This window comes from Carcharhinus amblyrhynchos, chromosome 16 (genome assembly GCF_965287045.1).
Source record: "Carcharhinus amblyrhynchos chromosome 16, sCarAmb.v2.hapA, whole genome shotgun sequence".
In the NCBI taxonomy this organism is placed as follows: Eukaryota; Metazoa; Chordata; class Chondrichthyes; order Carcharhiniformes; family Carcharhinidae; genus Carcharhinus; species Carcharhinus amblyrhynchos.
In genome coordinates this window covers 9,118,101-9,132,336 of record NC_137339.1, presented here as the reverse complement: position 1 = coordinate 9,132,336, position 14,236 = coordinate 9,118,101, and the positions used below count along the sequence as shown (strand labels likewise).

General features: G+C 44.9%; 1 protein-coding gene across 1 annotated transcript in view; it reads right to left on the bottom strand.

Annotated features, from left to right (window-relative positions):
• Window positions 1-13,099, bottom strand: part of LOC145353819 (rho GTPase-activating protein 39-like) — a 185,089-nt gene extending 171,990 nt beyond the window's left edge. The window contains exon 1 of the mRNA XM_080204651.1: window positions 12,988-13,099. Within this exon, the coding sequence (XP_080060777.1) occupies window positions 12,988-12,998 (11 nt within the window). The 5' untranslated portion in view covers window positions 12,999-13,099. The remainder of the gene's footprint in view (window positions 1-12,987) is intronic.
• Between the last annotated feature and the right edge of the window lie 1,137 nt (window positions 13,100-14,236).

The following is a 14,236-nucleotide window of genomic DNA, read 5'->3' as shown; positions in this document are numbered from 1 at the left end:
CATTGTAGTTGATGCTGCTGTCCTCTGAAACTCTTGGATCAATGTATCTAACACATACCCATATCCAGATTCTACTCCAAGATCTTCTCACATCTCATACTTCACAGACTGTTCCATTGCACAGTCTCTCCCTCTCTATGATTAACAGTAGAACCTTTATCCTTCGCTGCCTGACTCTCAACGTTTCTCTATTCGACCCCCACCTTCAAAAATGAGCCCCAAAACCTACCTCTGACTGTGCTTTCAGTCTGTTCTCCTCTTGCTGATGCCGTTTTCCTTCTCACTCTATCTAATCCTATCCCATCCCTGGCAAACAGGCCAGAGATGTTTTGCTAAATCAAAGGCAGAGTAACACCAAGTCTTTTTATTTTATTTTAATTCTTTCATGCAACGTGGGTATCTTTGGCAAGGCCAGCATTTGTTACCCATCTCTAATTGTCCTTGAAGTGAGTGGCTTGTTAGGCCATTTCAGGGGGCAGTTAAATGTAAACACATTACTGTGGATCTGGAATCACATGAAGGCCAGACAGGGTAATCACAGCAGATTTCCTTCCCCTAAGAAACATGAGTGAACCAGATGGGTTTTTACAACAATCATTGATAGGTATCATAGTCACCATTAATAAGAACAGTAAGCATTACTGAGACAAGATATAAGTTCCAAATTTATGAACAGAATTTAAATTCCACCAACTCACATGGTGGGATGTGAACCCTAGGTCATTAGCCCTCGTCCAATGATATTACTACTATGCCATCATTTCCCGTCTCATGACACCAACATGTCACATTGAATAACAATCGTGTTACAGCACAAAGTGGGGGGGAGAAAAAAATCAACATCGACAACTTAATATCTACACTTTCCTCCATAACAGACTATTGGCTCTTCCATCAGCAACTCTAATCAAATGCCTTTTCTATTCAGGTACATTTAACTCTCCACTTCCTGAAAGGGGAAAGACAGCAACTGCATGTTCTGTTTTTGAAATTTTGAAACATATGCAGAGATAGCGAGGAGCACTGAAAGGATACCAAGAAAACCTGGTAGATATTTTGTGCTGCTTTGGCATAACTCCTTGTTGCCTCTAGAAACTCAATATTCGATTAACTGAATGCACTGCATTGTGTGCAAGGCATTCAGCTGTCAAAGGAGATATTCACACACCATTCCATAACCTTGGTCAGCCCACATATCGCAGATAAGTGATTAAAAAGAAACAATCTTTACAGCTGGCAATATTCGTATGCATGGGAGTATACTGGAAACTAGTTGATAACATGCAAAGAAGAAACTAATAGGTTTCCCTGTGGTCTGAGTCAAGGCAGAGCTCGGCATTATATCGAGGCATACAGACCGGTGACCTAGGTTCAGCTCCTCACTTCTGCCACCAGCTTATTTTATTCAGGGAAGCAGTCAGGGCAAGGCACATGATTCACAGCTTGGCAGGCTGGAAGAGGGTGAAGAGAAGCGAGTTTGTGTTGTGCATTCTGATGGGAAAGTGGATGTGGTTATCGGCCAAAGAACACCAATCATCATCTGGGCTCCCACAGGAAAGTTGCCAATATCCTGAAAGCCACATTCCAGTCAACAGTCAAGAGGGGGAACCCAAAATGTTTATTTTCTGAAGCAAGAATCTGCTTCAAACTTTATTTGTAGACACTTAATTGCACCGTTCCATTCAACCAATATTAATAATGCACATGGCTCCCAGCAACACACTGCAAGGCAGTCATTAGTGGCTTCTTTTATCAGCAACAGATTAAGGGAGATCGACACCAGTAAATCGGCTCTTAACACTGACATTTACCAACGGTAGTTCCCTTTATCCTGATGCCCAGAATTGCCTACTAATAAAAACTACTTCTTAGATTCTGCTGCCTGATAAAAAGGTCAATTTAATAGTTTAAAATGACAAGTAGCTCAGCAGTTCAGAAAAACCTTTCAGTGATCTGTTCAGGCTGTAGTACATTGGATTGCTCCATGGTAGTTCCGACACTTCTCCTGGAATCCAAACCACCAGTTGGAAAGTGGCTACAATGCTTTTTCTGTAAGCATCTGCCTCTCCAACGCAAGCAATAGGGAATGATCACGACAGCACATACCTCTTTCTCACACACAGTGCTTTTCATTCCTTCTGCAATTGGAGATATAATCCATGGAATCTATTTGAATTGTGGCCTTGCTAATAACCTGTCATGAAGGCTGGTGCTCTAGAACTAGTCTTGGCTCTTGCTAAGTTGCTCTAGTATAGCTACAGTTGACATCGACACAAGAATGTGGAAAATTTCCCCATATTATGGTCCTGCTCTCAAAGAGCAGGACAAATCCAATCCTGTCATCAGCTCAAACCAATTCATTTGATGGATATTGGTCGTTCTGTCAACTAGCACATTGATAACCAAAGGTTTGGTCCCAAGAGGCAAGTCTTTAAGGAATGCCTGAAAGGAAAAAAGCAAGGTGGAGAGACATGGAGGATATTCAGGGGCATAAAGCCTATGCAGCAGAAGGCCAGAGTCTTAGCCAGTGACAGCCATATGACACAGAAATAATTGTTTAGAAGTACAGAATCAGTCTTCCATAAGCAGAGCGTAGATGAACCTCCAGCATCCTCAATAAGAGTGTGACAAACTTTGGCTGAAAGCACACACTCGCATGCAGCAAGTACATTTTCATGTTTAACATCTACAGGCTGTAACTTTAGTTTAGGGTTCAGGTGACATTTGTGAATTGTGTAATCTACCCTCTTAGTATATAAAGCTGTCACCTGAAACCCTCCATTTGGCAACACGCTTTTAGCTCACTTGCGGGTTTCCATTATTCTAATATTTACTTTCTGGTTTTGATGAGAGAAGTTCATAGCCCGAAGGAAAATAGCGCGGCAAAGTGGCTAGCACTGCTGCAGCGCCAGGGACCCGAGTTCGATTCCCGGCTTGGGTCGCTGTCTGTGTGGAGTTTGCACATTCTCCCCACGTCTGCGTGGGTCACCTTCGGGTGCACCGGTTTCCTCCCACAGCCCAAAGATCTGCAGGTTAGGTGAATTGGCCATGCTAAATTACCCCTTAGTGTACCCGGCGACTAGGGGATTTTCACGTAACTTCACTGCAGTGTTAATGTAAGACTACTTGTGACGAATAAATAAACTTTAACTAACTTTACGTTATTTGCCAAATCTTTCTCCCACTGCCTTCCACATTTCCAATACTGTGCTGTTTTCAGGAGACCGCTATTATTGATTTCCCTCACTCTATTTAATTTTACATACGGCAAGAAAGACAAATGACATTTATATAGCACCTCTCATGACCGCAAGGGGCACTTTATATCCAATGTAATACCTTTTTTGGTCATGTAGTCAATCTTGTAATATAGGAAAACTGCCAGTTTGCACACAGCAAGATCCCAAAAACAGCAATGGATAACGCGCAGATAATCTGTTTTGGGATGTTGGTTGAGGCAGATACTGAGCAGGCACAGTGGAGAACTCCCCTGCTTGTTGGCTTTGTAAGGGTGACAAGAGCTCTTTCACATTTACCTAAGATGGAGAACAAGCTTTGATTTTTAACATCTCTTGCAAAAGTCGGCACCTCCAACAGCACAACATTCCCTCTGTACCAGATATTAACTCAGAGAAAAACTGCTAAACTCTACTCCCAACATGCATGAGAGTGTATATTGAGCAAGGCAGAAGCACTTGTACATTGTCAGCTGGACTACTGGTATCCGAAAGTATTTCCATTTTTATTGAAACAAGTCCAATCTACTTTTGGGAGGTGGTCAGACAATTAGGAATAGTTATTTCGTATTGCTAAGCAGGTTATATCTTACTTCCAAACTGATAATACACGCGTTACAGGAGTAAATTTCTTTTGCCCCGACAAATCGCATTGAGGTGCCTTAATAAAGGAAGTCATGCCTCAATGGTTTCTTGGGCAACAGCAGTCCAACTGACACCACAGCCAACTGACCTTCCTCTACATGTGCGTACCTGAACAGCAAGTGTTCAGCAGCTGGTAGACTGCCGGGGAGCCCAGCATTCACAGTTGAATCAAATCCTGTTCTCAACCATTCCAGCAAAGGTCGCTCGCTATAAATAGTGGCAAGATGATAACGTGGTGAGAGACAGTGAGATCACTGGAGGTGCTGTCTATCACTTGGGACACCAAACCGAGGTCGTAGCTTCACATTTGGGTTGATAGGTAGGATTTCGTGAACTCATTGCACTAGTCAAAGAACAGGGGAGATCTCCCAGTGACGACATCAATAAACACCCCTCATAGAATCCTGCCAGCGCAGAAGAGGCCATTCGGCCCATCAAGCCTGCATCAATGATCTGACAGAGTGAGCATCTTACCCAGGAATATCTCCCTTGCCCTATCCCTGTAAGCCCACACATTTAGCATGGCTAATTCATTTAACGTACACATCTTGGGAGACTAAGGGACAATTTAGCATGGCCAATTCACCTAACCTGCACATCTTTGGGCTGTGGGAGGAAACTGGAGCACTTGGACGAATCCCACGCAACCACAGGGAAAATGTGCAAACTTCACACAGACAGAGACCCAAGGCTGGATTTGAACCCGGATCCCTGATGTAGCAGTGCTAACTACCCCTCAAAAAGAATTAATTTCGTAAGAGACCAGTTAGCTCAGTTGGCTAGCGAGTGGTTCTGAACTGCCCAAGTTTGACTCTGCTCCAGCTGAGGTAGGCTTGGGACCTGCCTCCTTGTCTTGCGCCAGAGAGCGGAATGCATCAGCAAACCACCACTGACAAAAGCTGCCAAGAAAAACAGGTCAGGATGAATCAGAGAGTCAAAGATCTGCCTTTGCGCAGAGTTCATACAAATGAATGAACAGAAGACCATGCTGTGCACAACCGGCTGTTGTTTTTACACACATATCATAGGAGCATTGCAGGAGGCCAATCAACCCCTCCGGTCTGCTTCACCATTCAACTGGACCAGGGTTAATCATCCACCTCAATGCCATTTCCCTGCTCCATCTCCTTTGGTCTCATTAGAATCCAGAAATCTATCAATTCCTATCTTGAACATTATCAAAGATTGAGTTCCCACAGCATGCTGGGATTAAGACTCTAAAGATTCACTACCTCCAGTAAAGAAGGGGAGGTGATGGCCTTTTGGTATTATCGCTAGGCTATTAATACAGAAACTCGGCTAACGTTCTGGGGACCCAGATTAGAATCCCACCACAGCAGATGGTGGAATTTGAGCTCAACAGAAAAAAAAATCTGGAATTAGGAATATACCAATGACCACAAAATCATTGTCGATTGTCGGAAAAACCCATCTGGTTCACTAATATCCTTTAAGGGAGGAAATCTGCCGCCCTTACCTGGTCTGGCCTACATGTGACTCCAGAACCACAGCAAAGTGGTTGATTCTCAACTGCCCTCGCACAACTAAGAATGGGTAATAAATGCTGGCCCAGCCAGCGACACCCATGTCCCACAAATGAATAAAAAGAAAAGAAATTACTGTTCATCACAACCCTAAATGGTTTGTCCCTTATTCTGACCCAAAACGTTTTGGCATGTCCTAAAAATGTGCTACAAATGCAAGTTATAGAAACCTTACAGTGCAGAGGAGGCTGTTCGGCCCATTTATCTACACTGACCACAATCCCACCGAGGCCCTGCCCCCCATTTTCCTACATATTTACTCGTTAATCCCTCTAACCTATGCATCTCAGGACTCTAAGAGGCAATTCTTTTTTTAGCATGGCCAATCAACCTAACCCACACATCTTGGACTGTGGGAGGAAACCCATTCAGACATGAGGAGAATGTGCAAACTCCACACAGACAGTGACCTGAGCCGGGAATCGAACCTAGGTCCCTGGAACTGTGAAGCGGCAGTGCTAACCACTGTGCTACCGTGCCGCCCAAGTTGCTCTATTTTCATTGGCTAGGTCATCTAGGCCAGGGAAAGAGTCCAGAGAAGGTTCATCAAAGTGAGACCAGATACGGAAACAGAGCCTTTCTCCACCAGAACAGAGGTGGTTAAACAAAAAGCCAACACAGGTATTTTCAAAAAGTGACTGGACATTTTTGATGTAGCAAGTACAGAAATGATCTCAGGTGAATAACTTGAGGGCACAAATTTAGGATAAAAGAACAAAGGTGGAGATTTGAAGAATCAGCCTTAGCTCATTAATATTAAGTAAGGAGTTATCTGGTCAGGGAACACCCATCAAAAGTGGTGGTGGAAACAAAATCCACAATGGCTTTGAAAGGAAATGGAATAAGAAAAGTTCAAAAAGAGATGGGAGCAGGACTAAATGGTCATTTTTTTTTAAATAGAGCCAGCATTAGCACAATAGTTTCCTGTTGTGTTGTAAAATTCATACAACTGTAAAAATAGGATTCTGATTATATTTTTGCTTCTTTCTCTATAGCCAGGTAGAGGGTATCCAATTGCCACAATCAGTTAACTCAAACCAGGCCGAGAGCTTACTGTTAAGTGGCACATTGGCCAGTGGTCAGCACTGCTGCCTCACAGCGCCAGCAACTCGGGTTCAATTCCGGACTTGGGTAACTGTGAGGGATTTGCACATTCTTCCTGTGTCTGCATGGATTTCCTCCCACAGCCCAAAGGGGAGAGTTGGTGCAGGCTCAATGGGCCTTCTTCTGCACTGGAGGAATTCTATGATTCGGGCGGCATGGACAAGTTGGGCTGAAGGGCCTGCTTCCATGCTGTAAACCTCTGTGGTCTCTTTGGGTACGCCTTTTATGTCAGTATTTGTTCAGTCAAATCACAGGATTCTGGTTAAGGGAGCTGAATTAATTAAAAATGTCATCAGAATAACCTGAAATTCAAGCTCAAACCCGATCCTTTTAGTCTGCCAAGTGAAAACTCGCATTTATTTGCATCTTTCACAATCACAGAATGTCCAAAATCACACTGACTGCTGAAGAGGCCATCCCTTGGGGGGCAAGATCTTCCCCAAGTGCCCCCCGTGAAGCTTCCAAGTACGGATTGTTGTTTTCCACGTTGGTACCTGTTGCCTAGCCACTGGTCACCATGGTGATGCATGCCAGCCCACAGGTGGTCTCGTTATTTTCCTATGCTGTCAGCCAGTGTATCAGATTTTGGGTATTTTTAGCAGAGGCGGCTTGGTTGATTGAAAATGGTCACATAGGCAAGGACTTTCTGCATGAGTTACAGAGTCATACAGAGCAGAGAAGGCCCATTGAGCCTGCAACAACAATAACTAAAGATGTAGCCTTGTGCTCCACTTCAAGGGTGCTTGAAAGCCTGACCTGAAGGCCCGAAACATCAATTCTCACAACCGGAAGCCACCAGGGTGATGACACAAAAAAATGACGACGCCTCTTGTGGACTGGCACCCATTACCATGATAACCAGAGGCTACTGCTGCTTGGCAACACCAAAACCAACCTGCAATGACACCTGCAAGTTCCACATGGACTGCTTGTGATAGAACCTGGCTCTCAAGGACTGACTTCCTTAGCCTTCAGCAGGGCTGCACGGTATAAAACACCCCATGTGAAAGGGATTGTTTGCTGGCATCAGCATCACCATTTGTGTGATAACGTTAATGATTGGTGACCACCAGGTTAATGACAACAACAACTATTTATTAACTAACTCAAGCAGCCAGCATAATTAAGGACCTCATGCACCCCGGGTCATTCTCTCTCCCACCTTCTTCTGTCGGGAAAAAGACACAAAAGTCTGAGGTCACATACTAGATCACTCAAGAACAGCTTCTTCTCCACTGCTGTCAGACTTTTGAATGGACCTACCTTATACAAAGCTGATCTTTCCCTACACCCTAGCTATGACTGTCACGCTATAATTCTGCATCTTATCCTTTCCTTCACCCCTATGTACTCTCTGAACAGAATGTCTTGTCTCTAAGTGTGCAAGAAAGAATACTTTTCACTGTATCCCAATACACGTGACAATAATAAATCAAATCAAATTCTCGATTCAACTCCAGAGTCAATTCTGATGAATAAAGTCTGCACTCAGCCCGGGATTCACATTCTCCCCACCTCCCCACTTGGGTAGTTGGGTCACATGATCCTCTGGATACCTGCCCCCTTAAAAGGACTCGTTTCTACAGTTTGTAGATGGAGAGATGCTGACCAGGTACTTGCAAAGTGTCGTCCCACTGTCAGCTTAGTAAACGCAGTAGCTCATCCTGCACAAAGCAAGGTGCCGCAAACAGCAACGTGATGCGGCACAGGGATTTAGTGATGTTGACAGAAGTATAAATACTGGCCAGGACACAGAGCAGAACTCCCCAGCTTTATTCAAGATTTTCCTGCAGTGATCCAACAGGAAGTTTAATGTCTCATCTTAAGACAGCACCTCTGACAGTGCATCACTCTCTCAGTGTTCTGCTGGAGCGTCCGCCTACATTGTGCACAAGTTTCTGGAGTGAAACATGAACCCACAATCACAGAATCCCTACAGAGTAGAAGGAGGCTATTTGGCCCATATAATCTGCACCAACAACAATCCCACCCAGGCCCTAGCCCTGTAACACCATATATTTACCCTGCCAATCCCTCTGACAGTAAAGGACAATTTATCATGGCCAATCCACCTAACCCGCACATCTTTGGACCCGCAGTCTGCCTACTCAAGAGCAAAGGGGGAGACAGGACCTGCTGTGTCACCGCTTATCTTGACAATTTCAAAGTTACCACTTCACAACTATACCAATACATCAAAACTCCGGAGTTGGGTCTTGAGCCAAAACTGATAGCAGAATCACAGAATAACATAGCACAGGAGGAGGCCATTTCATTCATCAGGCAGAATTTTCCCGCCCTGTCCACCATGGGAATCGTAGTGGGCGGGACACGGATCACACAAAGGTCCGTTGACCTTGGGTGGGATTTTCTGGCCTTGGGGTGAGCGTGGCCAGAAAATCCCGCCCACCATGTTTTTGTCAACCCTATGAAATAGTTATCAATTAGTCCCTTTTTCACTTTAAATACTGTATCTAATTTCCCTTTTTGGAAGGACAGCATGGTGTCACAGTGGTTAGCACTGCTACCTCACAGCTCCAGGGACCCAGATTCGATTCCCAGCTTGGGTCACTGTCTGTGCGGAGTCTGCACATTCTCTCCATGTCTGCGTGGGTTTCCACCAGGTGCCCCGGTTTTCTCCCACACTCCAAAGATGTGGAGGTTAGGTTGACTGGCCATTCTAAATTGCCGCTTAGTGTCCCAGGATGTGTATGTTATAGGGGTTAGCAAGGTAAATATGTGGGGTTTCAGGAATAGGGCCTGGGTAGGATTGGGGTGGCAGAACTGATGGGCTGAATGGCCTCCTTCTGCACTGTAGAGTTTCTATGATTCTACAAGTTACTATTGACTCTGCTTCTGCCATCTTTTCAGACAGTTCAGTCCAGATCACAACTCACAGGCTAAAAAAAAAAGATCTTGTCACGTTGTCCAGATGGCTCCAGAGGGGAGGAGCCCTACACCTTACCATGTAGTTTACTGTAATTATATTATCCTCTTTCAGAGTATTTGGCTTATCATTATAGCCCAATCCCTTTCAAAATTGCTGTTGCCTACACTCTCAGTACATTTACATACCAATTGGTCTGAAATTGACTCCATGGGCTGAATGACCTTCTTTTGTGCTATATAACAACAGAGCTCTCCATATTCAGGGAAGTGATAAAATAAGAAATCTTCCTCTTGGGCTTAAATATCAGGCAGTTGGTATAAATAAAGCATTGTCAGCTACAGTGCTGAAGAAGCCTTTTGGCAAGCCACACAAGCACAATGGGCCCAAAAGCCTCCTCCAGCACTGTAAGACTCTATTTTGAGATTGCTGGCTCCAATGCAACCGTTTCCGCTTCATTCAAATCATTCATTATGCATGTCAAATGAAGGCTGCTACACTAATGAAATGAAACACCAGTGTCATGTGTCACTGGGGACAAGTCCTTGCGGGGGGGGGTGTGTGAGAGAAATTGGAGAAGTGCAGGGGGCCGAGGTAAGTACCATTCAAGAGTTAACAGCAATTTAACAGAGCCAGTTGAGTTCATAAATATCGACAAAATAATCCACAGGAAGATGGAGTGACTTCTCCATTTGCATTTCAACCTCAAATGTCACAGTCAGGATGAGACATGTTCACATCCAACACTGAAACAAATAAACCGGCACACGCAAATGACCGTCCTTTCTTCCAGTATCTGCCAAATACATTCAGGCCCTGCAATTAAGTATGACTGTGATCCTGTAAATCCACACCCAGTTTCTTCCCCTCACCACCCCCAAAGTGACAATTAGTAATCCCAGGGGAGAAGGGGGTGTGAATAGGCAAATCGAAGTGGAAACATGCCTTATGTTAAATCACACAAAGCATTTTCTTTCCTCCTAAATCTCCCTCTTCCTCCCATCTACCAGAAGACCATGAGATATAGGCGCAGAATTAGACCACCTGGCCCATCGAATCCATTCTGCCATTCCATCATAGCTGATATGTTTCTATGATAAGGGGGGCACAGTGGTTAGCCCTGCTGGCTCACAGCGCCAGGAACCTGGGTTCCATTCCTGGCTTGGGCCACTGTCTGTGTGGAAATTCTCTCCGTGTCTGCGTGGGTTTCCTCCCACAGTCCAAAGATGTGCGAGTTAGGTGGATTGGCCATGATGAATTGTTCCTCAGTGTCAGGGGAACTAGCTAGGGTAAATGTGAGAGGTTACAGGGATAGGGCTTGGGTGGGATTGTTGTCAGTACAGGCTCAATGGGCTGAATGGCCTCCTTCTGCACTGTAGGTATTCTGTGATTCAACCCCATTCTCCCATCTTTTCTCCCTGTAACATTTGATCCTTCTACCAGTCAAGAACCTATCTACCTCTTAAATACACTTAATGATCCGATGTCCACAACCTTCTGTGGCAACGAATTCCACAGCTTCACCACCCTCTGTTTCTATGTTAAAGGCCATACTCCCAGCTAGTACTTCCAGACATTCCTAACTTTTAGAACACTGTTTCAATGATGCATCGCTATCGCTAGATTTCCCACTGGGATGCAGCCACTGGTCATGTTGGGAAATTCCACGTGGAATTGCAACCTTTCATTTTCCCCCAGTCGACTGAGGGAAGCAATGAAAACTGATTTGCAATACCCCAACAAGACCAATGAATTTCAGTATTTCCCAGAAAGTGGCTCACCCCTGGATGCTTTCTGACAGTCAATAATCAGCACATTTTGCATATCTGCCACTATCATCAATTAAACCTCAGGTAACTTCCTGTTTTTAAAAATTGATGGGTTTGTTAAGGAAAGATTTCCCTAACTTCAGCACTATGCTCGTACTGGTGTGTACAATCTTTGAGGGTCAGGGGAGATTTTCGTGGAATCCCTACAGTACAGAAGGAGGCCATTTGGCCCATTGAGCCTGCAGCAACAACTATCCCACCCACACCATAACCACACATATTTACTCTGCTAATTTCCCGATACAAATGGTCAATTTAACATGGCCAATCAACCTAACCCATACATTTTTGGGAGTGTGGGAGGACTGTGCGGAAACCCACGCAGACACAGGCAGAATGTGCAAAGTCCACACAGACAGTGACCCAAGCCGGGAATTGAGCCCAGATCTCTGGCACTGTGAGGCAGCAGTGCTAACCCGCTGTGCCAACCCACTGTGCCGCCCTCCAAAGCAGTCCCATTTTTCTCACTTTGCTGTTTCTGGGTCACGCTGGGTTTCTGCAAACGTCTGTTGCCCCCACCACTTTGTGTTCAGCCAGCCAGTGCCAATCTCGCCAATAAGCGTCGTCAAGCTATTCAACCAAGTGAAGCCTCACCAATAAACTTAATCTTATCCTCACTCTGGCAGTCTACACACACACTGGCAGGAATGACTTATTGGTAATGAGGAGCAGAAGCCTGAGAGGACATGGCCCCTTTATCCTGGGAACACTGCAGTCAAACGTGTCGAGTTAAATCACAAACCCAGCTGAACTGAGCAGAGAGCGAAGCTGAAATCTGGTCTCTCATTTGTATCATACTGACAACACATTCACCGTGCCACACTCCAGGGCAGGTTCCAGCAGGTTTTTGCGATATTCGTTAACCTTCCCCCAATCACTATACATGAACAGTAGTCATCGCCAACTATGAATCAACCGAAGTTACTCATATCAAGTTAGTCTTTAACCACCAAAAGGCAATTTCTTTCTATCAAAATGCGTTTTAGCAGCTTGATTTTGTCAATCAGTCGCCCACTGAAACTGCAACTATTGATAAAACAGCGTACTTGACATCAAAAACAATTGGATTCCAACTTCCCAGTGGTTCGAGAGAGATTATAGACAAATCTCCCGATATACTTTTTATTATGAAGTCCATCAAAATTTCCCCCCACTTCCTTCCCAAAGGAAAAGGGCAGAGGTGGGGGAAGAATGCTTTTTAACCTTACTTAGAAAGCACTCTTCTTTAAAGGATGGATAAACATCCTGCTTACAAACAAACAAATGATCGGCTGCAACTTTTGAGCAGATCCTAATCGAGAAGGGCATGAAACAGCGTGTGCGCAAAGCAACAAGATTGCGAGGAAAGGCTAACATTGCAACAAAAAGAAATGTGGAACGCGAAATTGCAACTGCCACTGGATACATTTCGGAATCATTTAACTCCGACAGTAGGCAAAACAGGAATTTGGTCAACACACAATCACCGGAGTTTACAAAGATTATGAAGGAAAGTCTGCACAACATTCACACAATCCCAATCCACCCTCAATCAAATGACAATGAATCCCACTTGCCCTTTAGGACAAATTGGAACAAATTCCAAGTTTTCCATGGAGATTGCTTTTGTTTAAAACCCCCATCAAGAGCTTAGGGCAAAGTACATTCTTTTTCAAATCAAGTTTCTGCTGGTAGTTTCCCAAGAGTTATTTTTAGAACATAATCCGACATGAGAAAATTAAAAGTAGGAACCCCATTCTTACCTCTCAGCCATTTTTGTTACATTATCGAGTACAAGATGTGTGTTGTTGGCAGTGCTGAGTGAAAAACCTCCAGCCCAGCCTCTGAGCAGTGTCGCGGATGTGAAATCTGATCCTGCCGCTCAACACTCACAGGAATGGAAGAGACACAAAGAGCAAAATGCCAGAGATCCAGCAATGTGTAGAGGATTAACCCAGCCACTGCTCCCCTCTGTCGGCAGGGAAGACTCAGCTCAATGCTGCTCCATCCTGCAACAGGTCCCCTAAAAACTATTCACCAATAACTTCCCCCCTTTCCCCATCTAGCCAAGTGCCGGCTAGAAGCACAGTCGCCTCTGTGTCACATTGACCAGGGTTCAATTCAAAGTCCCATTGCAGAACTTGCAGCACAAAAATTAAGACTGACTTTCCAGTGTTTATTAGCGCCACAAGTAGGCTAACATTAACACTGTAATGAAGTTACTGTGAAAATCCCCGAGTTGACACACTCCCGTTTGGGTACACTGAGGGAGAATTTAGCATAGCCAATGCACTTAACCAGCACGTCTTTTGGACTGTGGGAGGAAACTGGAGCACCCTGAGGAAATACAGAAGGGAGGGGGAGAATGTGCAGATCCACACAGACAGTGACTCAAGCCAGAACCCAAGTCCCTGGTGCTGTGAGGCCGCATTGCCAACCGCTGTGCTGCCCGTATTGTGCAGGGAAATACTAGCAAGGGAGACACCAACACTCATTGCCACTGTGCCACCATGCACTGAGCGAGTGCTGCATTGTCAGTGATGTGGGCCAGAATTGTCTGGCCGTTCATGCCAGCAGGATTCTCGGGTCCCGCTGGCAGCATACCCCAGCCTGTGGGTTTCCCACCGGTGACTTCAATGGAAATTCCCATTAACAGCGGTGGGACCGGAGAATCCCGCCACTGGCAAACAACACACCACCTCCTGCTGGTGGAAAACACGCAGCTGGGAGGCTGGAGAATCTCATCTGTGGTCTTTCAGATGCAATGTCAATCTGAGGCTCCTAATGCCCTCTCCTGTGGATGTGAAAGTTATTCCCAATGACCTGAGCAGTACTTATCCCTCAAATGGCATCACTGAAGGAAGATTATCCAGTCATTATCACATTACTATTTGTGGAGCTTGCTGTGTGCAAATTGGCTGCCACATTTTGATTTGATTTGATTTGATTTGATTTATTATTGTCACATATATTAGGATACAGTGAAAAGTATTGTTTCTTGCACGCTATACA